The sequence below is a fragment of the Symphodus melops genome, assembly GCF_947650265.1.
Source record: "Symphodus melops genome assembly, chromosome: 2".
NCBI lineage: Eukaryota > Metazoa > Chordata > Actinopteri > Labriformes > Labridae > Symphodus > Symphodus melops.
The window spans coordinates 29,399,109-29,418,240 of NC_136692.1; the positions used below are offsets into that span (position 1 = coordinate 29,399,109).

Genomic DNA, 19,132 nt, shown 5'->3' on the forward strand with positions numbered 1-19,132 from the left:
TTTTTCTTCACCTTCCTGAAGCCTCAGTTAAAGACAGACGGTAAATAAAGCTGAATCTTTTCTTACCTCAAACTTGTATCATCATGGTCAACATGCTGCTGAAGTGTATTTTCTACAACATGTGAACTACTAATGAGCAAACCATTTGTCCTTGATAGGAAACACTTTAAAGAGCAGACTCTATCAGACCTTTCCTGTGGTCGGGGAAATATAGGTCCCAACAAACAGACTGGAAATGTCAAAAGATCCAACATGCAGACATGAGGCAGAAATCTCTCATCTATCCACAGACCAAGACTGCTCACAGGGTCAAAATAAATGTGAGCTAACACATGCTCTATACCTGAACTTAAACAGTATGTAAGCCCCATGAATATAACAGATACTATTTTATTTCTGTATGGAGGTTATGTTTATGTTATGCTCAATAATTGGGTTTGTCAAAATGTCCACTAGGTGTCACTGAACTCCTGTTTGAGAGGGAGAGTCTGCACATCTCACAGACAGAAGAAAAAACAGGCTGTGATTGGCAGAGAGGAAGGCCATCACAGCAGCTGCAAGGTGGAGGATCCAGTCTGCACCTGTTTCTCCAGTGGGACTCCAGATCAGACATGAGCCACATCAAGATATATGGGCCCCAGACTATCTAACTAATTCACTAAACAGAAGAACACATTGACTGAAACAAAACTATGGACTTGAACTTGAAACGTTTGATGCCTCTCTACACCTGAAGAGCATTATATAAAGACTAAAGAGGAGAAATGATTTCAACTTGTTGCCACATACAACAGTGTTTGTTTTACTCTGTATGCTCCTCTGAACCCAGCTGTAGATATTGCTGTAGTCCTGCTTTAATATGAATTTAAAACATGTCACACTAAGTCATGGTCACAAGTATATCACAGGGAAATACAAACCTGCTATGTTGTCTTTGTTGTCATCATTTATAGGTCCTGTGTAGCCGCAGTTGAGAATTTGTTCAGTGTAAGATGATGAGTGTGATGTTTCTTCAACCTGGAGGAAATGAAGAAGAAACTGAAAGACTAAGATCCACCACATTAAAATGAGTGGAAACTATAGCGCTCAATAAATAAAAGAGGCCATCAGCCTGTTTCCTCTTCTATTGTTAAATACTTTTATACCACTGTTATTTCTCTTTGATTGTTTCCATTAAATTAACATGTTTGTTTCTGCAGTTAAAAAAAGGAACAGTGACAATAATAAGCAGACAGTACATAACGATGGTGTAACCCATATGAAATATAGGGCTACTAAACCTATATTTGTTGTTTAGATATAAATGCAATATCCTATTTCCCAGTAGAGAGGGCTTGCAGCTGAGCAGCAGCAGTAGAGAGTGTCGTGAAGTCGCTGCTTAGTGACCTGTCAATCACCCTGCCAGACGTGAGGTTCACAGCCACGAGCAGACGAGCAGCCGTAAAATAATTATAAAACCTTGATTAAGCTAGTCTAAGGAATATTCTGCTGTTAATAAATTCGCTCTTTCAAGCAGAAACACGTTGTGAACCTGAGGACGACAACTTTGGTCGAGTTATTGTTCTATGAATCTCCGGTGAGTTTGAGCTGGTGTTGCATGTTAGCATAATGTTGTGTTAGCCTCGCTGGTGAGAGAATGGACCAATATAAGCTATTTAAGTTAAGATATGTTTACTAAAAGTATAGATACTAAGGTATTTATGAGATGGATTTCTTAAGCTACCACTGTATTGTGGTGCACTTTATGTCATTGTTTATGTTTCGGAAAAAAAATCGCTAATGCTAACGCGGGATGCTAGCGCGAGTTGCTACTGGCTAATCTACTGTATTAGTCTAGTTAATTTGATGAGTCACTGTATGCTAGAAGCTAGCGAATGCTAATTACTCAGCTAAGGTGTCATTCAGAGCAGCACCACTTAAAAAGCTCAGTCTTTTAAAACTTCTTGTCCTGGACATATACATATCAAATGTTTATCACATTTTTTTTTTTAGATTTAACCCTTTAAATGCCAGTATATGTACAAAGAAACACAGTTTTTAAGGCACAAAAAATAAGAAAATGAAAAAAAAAAACATTTCAACCTGAATTTGATGCTTATTATTAGACCCTGGGATGGGTTAAAGATTGGCAGTAACATAGTTTTTATGCGTTCCAATTTTTTTTACAATGTCACATTTCATAAAAAACTGACCTATTTGTCCCTAAAGGCTGATAAATGGCCAACTTCCTAAAACATCTGTAAAAACCTTATATATTAGTATTTTTTTATACTTTAAAAGCTCAGTCTTTTAAAACTTCTTGTCCTGGACATATGCATATCAAATATTGATTATGTTTTTTAGATTTAACCCTTTAAATGCCAGTATATGTACAAAGAAACACAGTTTTTAAGGCAAAAGAAAACTAGACATTTGAATAGTTTTCCAAAAATACATTTCAACCATAATTTGATGCTTATTATTATTAGACCCTGGGATGGGTTAAAGATTGGCAGTACGATTTTGATGCATTTCTATTTTCACATTTCATAAAAAACGGACCTATTTGTACCTAAAGGCAGGCCTACAACATCTGTAAAAATCTTAAATGTTGAAGTAAAAAGTTTTTTCCCTACTAAATTCATGTTTCCTTGTGTACTAAAAATACATTCAAAATACAAGATTAATTTCAACAAGAAAAACCTTTATTTTAGAACATGAACATTGAAAAAATAACATTGAAAGAAATACATAGAACATTTACAAATGCAGTAGGGATAGGGAGAGGCTGAGATAGAGACAAAGAGAGAGGATGAGCGAGAGAAATGCACAGGCTGTGTTCTTTGCAGCAGAATTTGCCACATTTGCAGCAAGGGCTGCAAATTTTTCTTTGTGTCCCTGTGCAAAATTCGCACTGCTTCCTGCTCTTACTTGGTAGGACGTGCGATGGACCAGCAGCAGTATCCTGAAGACTCTGGACCATCTCTGCAGCTGCTGATGAGCGGGGAAGGCGAGCTCGGTTTTGAATGTCAGGTGTCACAAGCATCTCTCCAACCTCTTCATTGAACAGCCTCCTCCAATAAGCTTTGCTTTGATTCCACGAAGGATCCATGGCTATCCAAACGACAAAGGCATTGTAGAGTGACACATCCAGGACGTTGTGAAAGAGAGCCAGTGGCCACCTATTGGTCCTCCTCCGGCACGAGCATGTGGAAACAACCTAACAAAAAAAACAACAACAAAAGTATGAATAAATTATCCTAATATTCTTTCTCAGCTATTATTTATTTTACATGAAAATGCTTATTTGAAAAAAAAACCCCTACCTTATCAAGGTTGTCCACTCCTCCCTTGCATCGGTTGTAGTCCATGATGATTTCTGGCTTTCTCTTGTTGTCATTGCTGACATCAGGAGCCCGGTGTTTTGTGCTAAGGAGGAGCACATTTTTCCCTCGTCGTGCAGCGTAGGACACCAATGTACAGTTCTGCGTGAAACTTTCAAAAGAGGACCTCTCTTCCTCTTCTCTGAAGCAAAGCGGGGGGGAGTTCAGGTTTGTTTAGTCGAATTGTTCCCACCAGGACTATTTTCTTTTTCAGCAGCTCCTCTGCCAGTGGGAACGATGTAAAAAAGTTGTTGCCGATCACGACATGGCCCTGGAGCCCCTCTGTCATCTCCAGGACCACTCTCATGCCCTGGTTCACCTCTGCAGGTCTGCCAACTTCTTTGCCTGTGTAAACCTGTAGTCTCCAGGCATAGGAGGTCTTGACATCACAACAGGCCCATATCTTCAGCCCATACTTTGCTGGTTTTTTAGGCATATATTGCCTAAAAGAGCATCGTCCTTTGAAAGGGACCAGCTGTTTGTCAACACATATGTTGACATCCGGGCTGAACAGCATTGGGAGCCGATAGGTCCACATCTCCCAGACTTTCCTAACAGCTGCCAGCTCTGGAGAGCTTGTCATCAAAGCACAGTGCTCTGCTGATCTGATGAAAGCGCTTGAGGGACATGGTTGCTGGGAAAATACTCCTCCCTGACTTTTCACTCCAGAGGCTGAGGGTGGACTCATTTCTTGATTTGTAAACTCCGGCCAAAACAAGCAGCCCCATGTAGGCCTGCATTTCCAGCGTGTTCACATCTCTCCACTCCGGAATGGATCGTCTCCCATGCAGATTGGTCATGGCTTCAAGGTGCTTAAATATTTCCTTTGTGAGCAGGAGAAAAAAACTGGAAACTGGGTCCTTGCTTCTGGCAGCAGCAAAGTGCGTCAGTCCCGGGGTCAACCCTCTGGCTGCTGGGATGAAGCGGAGACTCTCATCGTTGGTGGGAGACCAGATCTTTCCATTTTTGGATGTAAATCCTGTCTCTGCTTCCTCCTCGCTCTCATCTTCAGATGAGAATTCAGATGAGCTGGAGTCCAAATCTCCACACACACACACAGATCTAGTCACCTTGTGTCAATGAGCTGACCCTGGAGGTCACTGAAATGTCTTTCCATCTCCACACACACACACACACACACACACACACACACACACACACACACACACACACACACACACACACACACCATTATCCAGCTTCAATAGTGACACACACATCATTTAAGAGGATATATATATATATATATATATATATATACCATAAATATACCATTGTAAAATGCATTAAAAAGCTGAATCTTTCCTGGGTGCTTTTATTTTGAAAATTTGGCACCATCTGGTGGACAATTATAACAATTACAAGTTCAGATGCCCTTCTTAAAAAATCCTATCTCAACTGAAAGAATGCATTATTTTATGTGGGGATAAATGTGGGATAAAAAATAGTGTTTTGAAGGGCTGTCAATGCGGCAAAAATCAACCGTAGGAAAACATAAGGATGGAATTCTGTAGCCCGGCCATTTTAGGCCAATTTAAGAAATGGATATTACAATTCTAAAGTGTTTTACAAGTGAACATACTCAGGCAAATGGGAGCTATATTGGAACGACACAGCCAAAATAGCATGCAACTTACACTTACAAAAAAAGCAAATGGCTCAAAAATGTACAAAGGAACTCAAGTACAATTCAAATGTGGTTTAACTCATTTGTTGTTAAAATGCACTAGTTGTGTAACAGTAGTTATAATTGAATTCATTTTCCTGTTTTAAAATGCAAATCTTTATTTAAAAGTTTAAAGAAAAGAAATATGAAGAGTAACAAGGTTTAAAAGGATAAATAATTTATTTATTTGCTAAAATACAATGACATGGTGATTCATTGAAATACACTATTATTGTTGAAATGTAATTGTTGTGATACACAGCATTTCATTTTGAATGTATTAGAGGTATTTCCTTTAATTTTGGTTATACATTGAAAAATACTGATTGAAGTATAAAGTTAATGAGGTCTCATGTTAGAAATGGATTAAGAACTAGATAATTTACAATTCTGCACTATTTGTGTAGGTTTTTTTGGATTTTTTTGTATAGTTTGAAGTACCAGAAAAGAGATGAACTTGATGACGAGCCCAGCCCGTGAGATTGTTTGAGTCATCCATTCTTTTCATCCCAGATGAGACACGAACACTCTTATTAACCTACCTCTTTTGCGCGTTGTAACTTTTCTTACAATTCCTCTTTATAGAGGAGAATTCGAGTCCAACTTGAAAGGACATTTTCTTTTGGTTTTATTTTTATTTTCACAGAACTCTATTTTTCCTATGTGTTTACACCATAGACTGTAAAAATAATGGACGGGACAAGGTCCCTGGTGAATTGAAGCTTTTATTTTAGAGCTCCCCCTGCTGACTGGCTGCAGTATAGGTCATAAACCCCGCCTCCTCAATGATAACAGACGGGATGTGGGTCAAACTGTAAAGTTAAAATACTTGTCACATAATTTTTTTCCAGACTTAAACTCTGCTGTGATCATTAGATATTATCACTCTACATGGTGTTCAAGTGCTCATTTTTCTGTGAAGTTTGTTTTAAATACGTTATTTGAGGTTAAAAGACGGGATTTTACGTCATACATGGCGATGATTGACAGCCCGGATCCTGCGTAGCGCTCTTGGTAAATAACAGTTACATCATGAAGTGAAGCCGGGACGCCATGAAGTTTTTCTGTTCATTTTTTTCGTCTTTTTTGAGCTGGTGAAAGCTGTTTTTTCTGCAGTAAACTAATCTAACGGACCCGTGGACTCTAAGGGAGCTTTGAAGTTTTTTGGTAAGTAATAAAGTTTTATCTATGTGTCATTGCTTAAAGTGTTAGCGAGCTAACATTTTAGCAGTCTAAGCTAGGTTACTTACCAGGCATGATTTATCTTTATATTTTACTTTTCAACATGAGCAAACCTAAGAACTGACATATGTTTCTTGATATTGTTATATTGTTTTGGTGATTGGAGTTGTATTTAAAAAAATCAGCTCATAGATGCGCTTCATTGACTGTACAGTTATGTTTCATAAAAAAAGAAATAGGTAAGGTTTTAGTTTTAAAAAAAGTATCAAGGACAAAAACAATGCTAAATACTATAAATCTGGCCTGTATCATTACTAAAGTGTACATGTTTACAGTCTGTGTGAAGAGTGTATTATACAGAGAGTAACATGTCACCATGCAGCCTGATATTCATAATACTGTATAAAAAGGTAGAATATTTCTCTAGATATCAGGATAAAACTAAAGTAAGCTCTGATTCAACATAATTTCTTTCTGATTCAAGAGACTAACAGAAACGTGAACACAAACATCAACAATCATCGAAGGTGTAAGGAAATTGTAGGAGCCATAAACGTAAGTTGGTTGTGTGTTTGGTTTAATGGTTTGTTTACCTATTTGCTTATTGTTTGCAATCTTATTGTTTCTGGTGGTGTGTTTACCGGAAATCATTGTGGTGATTGCTGAGACTATATGGGCTGCACTCACCTGTTCACTTGGTTGATTGTCTTGTATCGAGAGAGGGGGTGAGCATGGGAGTGGAAAATTTCTGTTGACCGCCACACACTACACTGCACAAGTTGCTTTTTACGCAGTCAGTGTCGTATCAGTTTTTTTTTTGTTGGGACGCATAAATGACTAAAAGCATATTGATGGAGAGTCATTCATAACGACAGCGCATCATAGCCTTTTCTCCTTTCTCTTTAGCACCCTTTTTGGTGACGACCTGCAAATGCTGATATAGCCGCAATAGTAGATCTCCGCACTGCGGAGCCTTTGGATCGCCTTGAGGACACAGAAATCAGCTGTTTTTTGGAGGAATGTTCATCAGGCCCAACAGAACAAACCCGACGCCACTCAGCACAGCACTGGAAGCGGTATGTAACACTGTGAATTCTTACTGTGTAAGTTGTTTTGTTTGAACAGTTTGGATTTGTTACTACTGCTTGTCCACTGGGGACGTGTTGTTGCTTGTGTGTGTTGTTGGTTGTTGTCGGGTGTTCATGAACATGATGACAGAAGTGGCTGGATTAATTGTGGAACTGTGCCGTGTGGATTTCCTGTTTTACACGTCTGTTGCACAGCACACGGATTGTGGAGTGCATTTTTTCAATGGCTTAACATACATTTCAGCTTTGGACCCCCACAATAACTGTGCTAGGGACCGGGGAACCCGGCTGTCTCTATTTCAGCAGAGTTATGTAGTGGACACAATTCAACTGGAAAGTCAAAGTCATATTTCTTTTTTCATCCTCCTTTCCATCCTACTTTGAAGTTGTTACAAATCCCTCTGCTGCCCTCTGCTGAAGACAATGCAGTAAAACAGGTGATTTTATGCACATAATCTGGGACTGTCCAGTTATTTCAAAATACTGGAAAAATATTAAAGAGGAGAAAATGATGAAAAGTGAAATTCCATTAAAGGTTCAGTTCAACCTCCTTGGTGCTATACCGGACGATATTTTCACTGCTGACCAAAGAATATTTTGTGATTATTATTGATAAATGAAACAGCGAAATGGAATGATCTTAAACCAGCGAATGTGGCTGAATGGAAGCAAAGATTGAGACAAGTTTATCTCATGGAAAAAATGGCGGCATCCTTACAGATGAAAAGGGAGCGTTTTGATCGGAGGTGGAGCACAGTCGGAAAACACCTGACTAAGTGAAAAATTTGGGCTGTCAAGGTTGAACTCTTAGTCATGGAAATGAGCCCTGTTTATTTCTCTTTATTATTAAGTTGTATGATGTATGATGATGATCATAACTCAGAGTGTCATCATATGCAGCAGTGTCTTTGTATGCAGTATGTTTTGTACCTGTCTTTTTTTTTCTCTCCGTTTTGCATCACTGATCTTGTTTTATGTTTTGTGGGGAAAAACAGATCAATAAAGAATTCACAACAACAAAAATAAAAAATGTTTGAACTACCCTCCAGTGTCATTCCCAGCCTCTCCCATGAATTGAACCTTTCAGGGGTTGACTGGGGAGCTGTTCTTCTGGCGCTGCCACAGCATCAGTCCACGTTCCAGGAGATCCATTCTAGACACGTGTGACCCGTGTGTAAGTTCTGCGTTGTGTTCTGGTGTTTCGGCAAAGTCTCAGGAGACAGCTTGTAGTTCTTGTATTCTGTATTCAACAGATAAAAGTACAATCAGCAGGTCGTGTGTGGAGTCAAGCATCTCCCCTCTGAGCAAACTTTCAACGGCTCTGCGTTTACAATCTTACACATTCATTCATAATAAGTTCAAACCGAGAGATACATACTGTACATTAAATACAACATCATACACATATGTAGAAAACTAACTTCAATATGTTAAGCACTAAAACAGCAGATTAATAATATGAAGCCAGAAAACCGGTTCCTTTTGATAGCTACACAGAAAAATCCACAACATTAATATTTACATCAATCAATTAACAACTGACATATATTAAGACTCAAAAACACCTCTCCATACCTGTATTTAACAGATAAAAGTATCATCAATCAGCCACTAATGTTTGCTATGAAACTAATTAATAACATTATATATGATATTGAAAACTGATACAGGATAAATCGAATATGATCAGAAACAAAAGACCACTGTTTGATTCCATCTAAACACTAAAAATGAGTTTATTGACGGAGCGTGAGTCATCATTGACCTACAGCTGTTTCTCTACTCGGGCTGTAACGGTAGACAAACATTTGGGTTGGAGACGGTTCTCAGTTTTTGAAAAAACAAAGAAAGAGACACATACTCTGTGTATTCTTCAGTTCATTCAGTTTTAATATCACCATACTATCATCATAACATTCACCCAACATTTCATTTAATTGAGCATTGATGAGAATAAACTCCAGGCAGTATTGTTGAGTCTTGATGCTGGAAAAGCCTTCGATCGACTCAACTGGGACTTTCTTTAGAGCAGGAGAACATTTTGGATTTCAGCAGACCTTCATTCAGACTATTCAAGTCAGATGTTACCCAGGAATGGGACCAAGTCTTCCTTGCTAACCTGCATTCATCCACTAAACCAAATACTCATTTGGAAGCCTGAGCATTGCTGGCAGAAAGGCCATAACAAAGAAATGTTCCTCCACCAGTGGAAGACTGCTACCATGTAGTTTATGGAATTTATTCAATGACACAGATCACTTGTTCTCTGAAGCTTCACAAAAAACTATTTTGAGGATCTCTGGATAAAATGAAAATCCTATATCTCCCCTAAACACACTGCTTTTCCTTTAGTTATGAACCCCTGTATACTTTGTTTTTTTCCGTGGGAGATCACCTCATCTCTTACATTGGATTTGTTGTTGTTTTATATTGTCTTCCCATCTAATTTATTTTATTCTGTGTTGAAGCACAAAAACAAAAAGACGAATCACTCTATTGTTTAAGCACAAATGACTGTACTGTAATGTCTCTGAATGTGTGGTTACAAATACAATTTAAAAAAAACAAATATGACTGAAATGAAGTGTGAGCTGATTCCTCTGTCAGTCCCTGATGGATGAAGCTCTCCTCAGCTTGCAGAGCTTCTCCACACACAAGATGGTGGAGGTTCCTCCTCTGTGGATCATCAGCTGCTCCTCTCTGCACCACCAGCGTCCTGATCGCTCACATCATGACAGAGATCATCACCATCTGATGAGAAAAAAAGACAGAGGACAGAATTTATTTTCATGAGCTGGGAGTCATCAGATTCCCCCACAGCGCTGTAACTAAGTTCCGCTCCACCTTTGTGGAGAGACTGACCTCAGAGTCTCCAGTTGATAGTTTGGATTCCTCTGAAGATCACACAGCAGCTTCACGTCTGAATCTTCCAGGTTGTTTTTACCCAGCTCCAAGTCTCTAAGATGGGAGGGGTTGGACTTCAGAGCTGAGGCCAGAGACGAACAGCCGATCTCTGACAACCTGCAGCCCCTCAATCTGAATAAAGAATCAAAGAATAGAAATAAACACCAGTTGCATGTGTTCAGGCTGTGATGAGTATCTCAACATCACTTTGTCCTGATGAATCAAGTTTTCTCTAAATGATTAGAGGATCATTTCTGATTGTGTATTCACTAAATCTAAATCCTCCAAATGTCAGCTCAACATTCATCCAGCTGTTCATGTGCACAGATGAAGAACAGGCTGCTGATCTCAGTCAGCTCTGTGATCTTACTACATTTATCAAATCACACATTATTCAATCACAAGTCTTCATGATTTCACTTCTTAACAGAACCAGAGGAAAGCAGAGGCTTCATGTCATTCTCACCTGTGCGCCGATGCGAGTGGCCGCACATTCAGTAGCTCCGTCCCTGTCGTACTCGTCTTGATATGTTATTCATTTGTTTTGGCTCTGTGCCAACTTCTACTTTTATAGTTTTTATAGTACACTTTCAGTGTATAACTTTATGTATCCTATGGATACTTTTTCGTGGAAATAGCAGCGGAAAACTTGCTTATTGAGAAGCTGCTCTCACTCCGGACAGTGGGACAAGCTATCATCGTTCACCCGATACCTGAGGAGCTGAGGCGGCGGTACAGAGGCTGTAGCGCTGGCGCGAAGCTAAAGGCTAGGCTAGCGGCTAAGCGATGGAGGTACAAGCCCTCGGTTCCGGTGATAGTTATGGGGAACGTACACTGTCTAACCAACAAGACAGATGAGCTGGTTGCTCTTGTGAGGAACAACCGGACATTTAGAGAGTGCAGTTTAATGTGCCTCACAGAAACCTGGCTGACTCAAAACACCCCGGACGCTAACGTGGATCTACCGGGCTTCACTACAGTGAGAGCGGACAGAGACACGAAACACGGCGGCAAACGGAAAGGAGGAGGACTCGTGCTGTTTATTAACACCAGATGGCGCCACCATGGACATGTTTCTGTGAAGGATGCAACGTGCAGCAAAGACATCGAGCTGCTGGCGGTAGATCTCCGTCCTTACTACATGCCCAGGGAGTTCTCCCACGCCATTGTGGTTTGTGTTTACATTCCTCAGTGAGCGCACGTCGAGACTGCGTGTGACGTCATCCACTCGAACATCTCGAGATTACAAACACTGCACCCTGATGCTTTCATTGCCATCTCAGGGGACTTTAACCATGTTACATTGAACTCTACACTACCGGACTTTCACCAGTTTGTAAGCTGTCCCACCAGGAAGAACAGGACAATAGACCTCCTGTATGCAAACGTGAAGGACGCCTACACTGCCACCCCCTTATCACCTCTGGGGAAGTCCGATCACAACCTGGTCCTACTCAAGCCACAGTACAAGACTAAGATCCAGAGACAACCGGTAACAACACGCACCTTCAGAAAGTGGTCTCCTGAGGCGGAGGAGGCTCTCAGAGACTATTTTGAGGACACTGACTGGAGTGCCCTGCGCTGCTTCCCGAACAACAAGCAATGGATCACCAGCGATGTCAAGGAGATCCTTAACAGGAAGAAAAGGGCATTCAAGGAGGGAGACCAGGCAGAGCTGAAGCGTGTGCAGGGGGAACTCAAGGTCAGACTCCGAGAGGCAAAGGAGGAGTACAGAAGGAAGGTAGAGCAGAAGCTGTAGCAGAACAACATGAGGGAGGTCTGGGAGGGCATGAAAACCATCACAGGCTGCAAGAAGAAAAACAACAACGCAGAAGACGGGGACCCTGAGAGAGCAAACCAGCTCAACTTGTTTTTTAACAGGTTTGACTGCCCTGTCGCTGAAGCCAGTGCCTGTCCCCCAGCACCCCTCTACACAACCCTCCCTCCCTCTCACTCCCCCCAACACCTCCACCAGGACAAACACCATCACCAGAGACCAGGTGAGCAAGGAGCTGAAAAGACTCCGCCCCAGGAAGGCAGCAGGCCCGGACAAGGTGTGTCCCAGGATGCTACAGGCCTGCTCTGCTGAACTGGGGGAGCCATTTCAGCACGTCTTCAACATGAGCCTGCGGCTTGGGAAGGTTCCTGTGTTCTGGAAGACCTCGTGCTTCACCCCAAGAAGAAAAACCCCAGTGAGCCAGGCGACTTCAGACCAATCGCTCTGACATCGCACGTTATGAAGACCTTTGAACGGCTGCTGCTTCAACACCTCAGACCCCAGGTCCAACACGCACAGGATCCCCTGCAGTTTGTATACCAGGCAAAGGTGGGCGTGGACGATGCCATCCTCTATCTTCTATATAGGGCTTACTCTCATCTGGACAAAGGGAGCAGCGTGATGAGAATCATGTTCTTTGATTTCTCAAGCGCCTTTGACACCATCCATCCCCTCCTACTGAGAGACAAGCTGACCGAGATGAGGGTGGACTCACACCTGGTGAGGTGGATCACTGACTACCTCACAGAGAGACCACAGTACGTCAGACTGAAGGACTGCACATCTGACACTGTGGTCAGCAGCACTGGAGCACCGCAGGGGACTGTGCTCTCCCCTGTCCTGTTCACCCTGTATACCTCTGACTTCCAGTATAACTCTGAGCTCTGCCACTTGCAGAAATACTTGGTGAGGAGGGCCGGCTCTGTGGTGGGTACAGAGCTCGACTCACTGGTGACAGTGGTAGAGAGGAGGTCTCTGGACAAAATGCTCTCCATCATGGACAACACACACCACCCTCTGCACAGCACCTTCACCGGACAGAGGAGCATGTTAAGTGACTGCTGTCACAGTCGTGCTCCACGGACAGACTCAAGAACTCTTTTGTCCCCCTGGCCATAAGACTGTACAACACTTCACTGTCACGGCAGGGAAGAAGCACACGGTGAACCCTGGACTCATTTTTCACTTTTTTCTCTCACTCCTCATCTGCACTGCTGACCTCAGAGTCAGCCCCCAGTTGGACACTTTAATACATATTGATAGTCACCTTACTGAGCACTGGTCACTTTAATGATAATCACCCTAATCATGTCTGGTTTCATCCTACTGTTGTGTTATGCTACATCTGTAATGGTTGACATGATCACCCTAACTAGGTCAAGTTTCACTCTATTGTCTTTGACACTTTATGCTAATCTGCTGCTCAATAGTTGGGTACTTTAATGGCAATCACCCTAATCACTCCTGGTTTCACCTTATTGTTTTGGTCACTTAATGCTAATCACTGCTGCTTTATGTTGCTGAGCAGTTTAATGGCCCAGTCTGCATCTCTGCATTGACTGTTTAATGAATACTCACACCTCTGGCACTACCTCAAACACCTCTGTACATGCACATGTAACTAGTTTCTAGAAGATCAGCACTTTGTCTCTAAGGCTCTTTAACTGTTTACAGGTCTCTTTTAATCAGCACATGTTTTTCTCTCCTTCACAAGTTATGTACATTTATGCTATATAAGTTTAAGTCTAATGCTAATGCTAACTGCACAGGTTTAACTTGTAATTAGGTTTACTCTTAGTCACATAGGGGCTGCTAAATCTTGTTTGGGGGATTATTGTATACAGAGGGGAGGGGGGACAGCGGGTGTGTATTGTAACTAATGTCTTGTGTCCTGCCTGTCTGTATACTGCTACTGGATGCCTTGAATCTATCTATCTATCTATCTATCTATCTATCTAGCTATCTAGCTAATCTAGCTAATCTAGCTAATCTAGCTAATCTATCTGTATGTGTATGTTGTTCAACTTTACTTCACAGAGTCACAAAACATTTTCACATCAGATCTCTAAATTATTCAGCAACTTAATGAATAGGAAATCTCCTCAATCATTAAATATCCAGAGATTTAAATTCAGACAAATACTGAAAATATATAAATCCTGAAATGTGCAACAATTGAGGATGTGGATTGAAATGATCCAAATGAATGACACAGTCAGTGATCTGACCTCAGAGTCTCCAGTCTGCAGTTTGGACTCTGCAGATAGTCACACAGCAGCTTCACTCCTGAATCCTGCAGGTTGTGGTTCCTGCTCAGCTCCAGCTCTCTGAGATGGGAGGGGTTGGACTTCAGAGCTGAGGCCAGAGAAGAACAGCTGATCTTTGACAACCAGCAGCGATACAATCTGAATAAAGAATAAAAGAAGTAAATGTAGATGACAGTGAGCTTTATACATGAATGTAAGTAAGTAAGTAAGTAAGTAAAATTTATTTATATAGCACTTTTCGCAGGCAGGGGCCACAAAGAATGTGTGATGTTGTGCACATGAACACACTGACGTGATCATCTGTTCATTCCAACATTGAAGGACTTCATAGTGATTCATTCATGTTTTTGTACTTCCTGATCATTCTTTGATTGAAATGTACAATATGTTGAATTTTATTTGAATGTTTACATTTAAATATCTGAATTCATTTCAAATGGATTAAACCCATGTTATATATCTTTTTATTGTTGAGCACTTACATTGCATCAAATATTTCCAACAGTGATCAGAGTTAGAGAAATATCATATTAGAGATGTAACTGGACGTGTCTTGTCGTGGCGGCAGACTTGATAGATATAATGTTTATGGTTGCCGTGGAAACACAGGATGTTACATCACAGACCGCTGCATAAGGAAGCGTGAGCTGCAACTGAAAGCTGCCATACTGTTGCTGTATGTGCTGCTGTGATAAAAACATCATGTAGATTAGGGCTGGGAGATATATCCAGTTTTTAAGATACATGGATATATATTCAAACATGATATAGGGTAAGACAATATCTTTAACAGGGTTATAGCTCATGTTGCATTAAAATATAGTTCTACACGTCTTCTGTAGAGCTGGCAGTTCAGCTATTTCTCTTCTCACTGTCTCCCTCTTCGCCCTGCTCCTCTCTCTCTCTCTCTCTCTCTCTCTCTCTCTCTCTCTCTCTCTCTCTCTCTCTCTGCAATGAACAGGACAACCATGGAGATTGCCTCGCTCGACAGAGAACACACCGATCCTACTCATCCTTTGGGAACCGCCGCCGCCATCGCAACTCATCTGCACGGAAACAGACTGGAGATCTGATTTCATGGTTGGACCTTTCCCCTCCTCAACCGCGGACAAATGGTTAACAAGTGAGGCTGAATCAGGTCTGAGCAGTGAGCTTTAGAGAGTGTGTATAATAACTGAGTTATTCCTGTGAAGTTGTGAAGATAATATTTGCTTCTTGTCTGACCACTGCATCTCTGGTTTTACTCGTCCCTTGTGTGTTTCTCTGTGAACTCTAGCGTTATATCCAGGTAATATCTTCATGTTCAGGAAGACCAGTGTAAACACTGACAAACAGAAATTCAGCCTCTGGCTTCAAGTGTTCAACTTAATTATTCACAAGTTGTGCACGAGTTTCAGACTGTAATCCAGCCTCTTCAGACAACACACACACACACACACATGCACACGTGCCACTCTTGTTTGTTTATACTTTGTGTTCTGTACTTTAGTTTATAATAATTTGTTTGATGAACTTGATGTTTCTTTGTTAAATATATTCTGTTATCATTTAAAGAGCAGTTGTTTGTGATTGTTTGAATACATTCCAGACTTGTAATATTTGGTTATAACGGTAAATTATATTTGGTAAATAGTATTTTTACACCTTTAGTATCAGAAGGTTTTATAGTTTGAAGAGTTTGACACTTTTTTATATAGTTTAAAGTTTTAAATTGTTTTCAGCCATAGGGCAGGTTTAGACATTAAACAAAGAAATCAGAACCAACATTTGGGATTTCAAATTAGTTTCATAATAAAAATCTTTCAAAAGGATTTTCATTAAAAAAGGAATAAGTTCATTTGTAAGTGGTATTTTTTTTGTTCGTCTGGGATATGATGTTTCCCAATTCTGAAGAATGGGTGAAATTCAAACACAGTCAACACAGCTTCTATTATATTCATATCTATATTACAGTCAGTGATCTGACCTCAGAGTCTCCAGTCTGCAGTTTGGACTCTGCAGATAATCACACAGCAGCTTCACTCCTGAATCCTGCAGGGTGTTGTCTCTCAGGTCCAGCTCTCTGAGATGGGAGGGGTTGGACTTCAGAGCTGAGGCCAGAGAAGAACAGCTGACCTCTGACAAACTGCAGCACCACAATCTGAATAAAGAATAAATGAAGAAATACTGAAAATGTATAAATCCTGAAATATGCAACAATGGAGGATGTGGATTGAAATAATTCAAATGATTGACAGAGTCAGTGATCTGACCTTAGAGTCTCCAGTCTGCAGTTTGGACTCTGCAGATAATCACACAGCAGCTTCACTCCTGAATCCTGCAGGTTGTTGGAGCTCAGCTCCAGCTCTCTGAGATGGGAGGGGTTGGACTTCAGAGCTGAGGCCAGAGAAGAACAGCTGATCTCTGACAAACTGCAGCCCTCCAATCTGAATAAAGAATAAAAGAAGTAAATGTAGATGACTTCATAGTGATTCATTAATGTTTTTTACTTCCTGATCATTCTTAGATTGAAACGTACAATATGTTGAATTTTATTAGAATGTTTACATTTAAATATCTGAATTCATTTCAAATGGACTAAACCCATGTTATACATCCAGTGTTTCATGGTGACTTCAATTTGAATTTTGAAAATAACAGTCAACAATTAAGTGTTAAACCATTGTGATGCAAAAGTGTTTGTTCAGCATGCTGGTGTCTGTGAGAGTGGACCTAATCTATTTGATATTAATATGAGGCTGTGATAGAGCCGTCACCTTTCTCTCCTCCTTTCTTCATCCTTATGTTACACCACTGAGGTGGCAACGGCATTTATGGTGTGGAAAACGTTCCTTTTATTTCTTCACAGGTAAAATCTGTCGGTACATCCGCACCGTGCACACACACCAGACGCGCTCAGACTATTTTCACCAGCCACTTCTTTAAGTTTCAGTTTCCTGTGCAACAAAGAGCTTACACTGCCACCTGCTTGCGAATGTAGAAATACAGAACTGAACAGAAGCTTGTAATGTCACATTGTGTAATAACCAACATGTCGAATTAAAGTGGCTGGGCACTAGTTACAAAAATAAACTCTTTTACAGGTGCTACATGAAATGCAAATGCAAAATAAATGTTGTCCTCAACATTAGCATTAAATTGTAGCAAAACGTAGGATAGAGTGTCTTCACAATACTCAGATAATACTCAGAAATCTAACTGCTAGCTGTTAGCATAAGACTATGACTATGAACACTATCTGCCGTGGGATTACTCGCACGTTAGTGCGATAACTGCGATCACAACCTGGTGCACCTCCTGCCTGTGCACAAACCCCTGGTACACAGACAGCCAGCTGTGACCCGCACTGTTAAAAGATGGTCGGATGAGATGGAAGAGGCTCTCAAAGACTGTTTTGAAACAACTGCATGGGAAGTGTTTTGTGATGACCACGGGGAGGACATCGATGGTCTCTCAGAATGCATTACGGACTATAAAAACTTCTGTGTGGAGTACACCATACCCACCAAGACTGTACGCTGTTTTGCAAACAGTAAGCCATGGATTCCTCCTGAAATAAAGGCTCTCCTCAAGGACAAAAAGGGGGCTTTTAAGTCAGGAGACAGGGAGGAGATGAAGACTTTGCAGAGAGAGCTGAGGAGGAAGATCAGGGAGGGGAAGAGCAGCTACAGGAGGAAGATGGAGGAACAGCTGCAGCAGCAGAATGTCAGCGGAGTCTGGAAAGGCCTGAAAACCATCTCAGGTCACAAGGACTCCAACACTGAACTGGTTCGGGATCAGAAGTGGGTGAATGACCTGATTCAATAGATTTGAACAGCCATCCACCCCTCCCCCGACCCCTTCCATCCTGCTGCAACCACCACCATTGTGGTGGTGATGGTTGAAGTATTAGCCATTTTAGTTCAAACTGGTCTAATTGAAATAAATAATGAACACGTCTCTGCCCGATGCAGCAGCGTTTAGCCTTTTTTTATAATTGCTCATATGTGTAATGCCGCTCTGTGATGTTTGGATGTACTAATTGTAATTTGAATTAGTGATTTTTATCTTAGTCCTGCAAGTCTCATTCTCCTGGCAGCTATTTTGTCGCTCACCCTGAGTATTCCAGTATACAGAGACTTGTTGGTGACATGTGTGCTCTTGCTGATGTTCAGCACTACACATAGCATTCTGGTGTAACACCCATCTAAAGCCAAAGCAAAGTTGGTTTCAGAGTCCAGCATTCACTGCCATAAAAGAGAACAGACTCCACCGTCGCACCGAATAATAATAATAAAACATTTTATTTGTAAGCACTTTTACAAGAGCTCAAAGGCACTTTACATGTAAAAATCACAATGTACAGTTAAAAACAACAAAAAACAGTATAAGATAGAAAAACAGAAAGAAAAGAAGGGAAAGTAGAAGTTATGTATTAAAAGCTAATTTAAAAAGGTGAGTTTTGAGCATGGTCTTAAAAGTTGGGAGGTGAGTGCAGGAACGGATGGGTTTGGGGAGTGAGTTCCAGAGGGAGGGGGCAGCGATGGAGAAGGCTCTGTCTCCCCAGGTTTGGTGCTTGGTCCATGTAGGTGGGGAGAGGATGTTTCCTTCAGATGAGTGGAGGTCACGGGAGTGGGTGTGGTGGTGAAGCAGGTCTGTGAGGTAAGGTGGTGCCAGGTTATTTAGTGCTTTGTGTGTGAGGAAGATGATTTTGAACTGTCTGCAGTGAGTGATGGGGAGCCAGTGCAGGTCACGGAGGACGGGGGTGATGTGGTCTCTGGAGCGGGTGTGAGTGAGCAGGCGTGCGGCTGATTCCTGGATGTATTGCAGTTTATTGAGTTTGGATGGTGAACCATGGAGTAATATGTTGCAGTAATCTAGGGAAGGTGAGTGAGGGGCGGGCAATG

General features: G+C 41.2%; 3 protein-coding genes across 3 annotated transcripts in view; all 3 read right to left on the reverse strand.

Moving 5' to 3' along the window:
• Positions 1-8,535, reverse strand: part of LOC306818775 (trace amine-associated receptor 13c-like) — a gene marked incomplete at both ends in the record, with an annotated part of 37,878 nt that extends 29,343 nt beyond the window's left edge. Inside the window, one exon of the mRNA XM_079336494.1 lies at positions 8,341-8,535. Coding sequence (XP_079192620.1) covers positions 8,341-8,369 — 29 coding nt within the window. The remainder of the gene's footprint in view (positions 1-8,340) is intronic.
• The window catches only part of LOC306819952 (NLR family CARD domain-containing protein 3-like), a gene marked incomplete at its 3' end in the record, with an annotated part of 65,788 nt that overhangs the window by 15,059 nt on the left and 31,597 nt on the right, over positions 1-19,132 (reverse strand). The gene's annotated exons all lie outside the window — the stretch shown is intronic.
• Positions 9,535-19,132, reverse strand: part of LOC306818671 (NACHT, LRR and PYD domains-containing protein 12-like) — a 50,486-nt gene continuing 40,888 nt past the window's right edge. The window contains exons 15-19 of the mRNA XM_079336359.1: positions 16,499-16,672; positions 16,213-16,386; positions 14,208-14,384; positions 10,161-10,334; positions 9,535-10,049 (exon numbers count right to left, since the gene is read on the reverse strand). Of these exons, the coding sequence (XP_079192485.1) occupies positions 10,043-10,049; positions 10,161-10,334; positions 14,208-14,384; positions 16,213-16,386; positions 16,499-16,672 (706 nt within the window). The 3' untranslated portion in view covers positions 9,535-10,042. The remainder of the gene's footprint in view (positions 10,050-10,160; positions 10,335-14,207; positions 14,385-16,212; positions 16,387-16,498; positions 16,673-19,132) is intronic.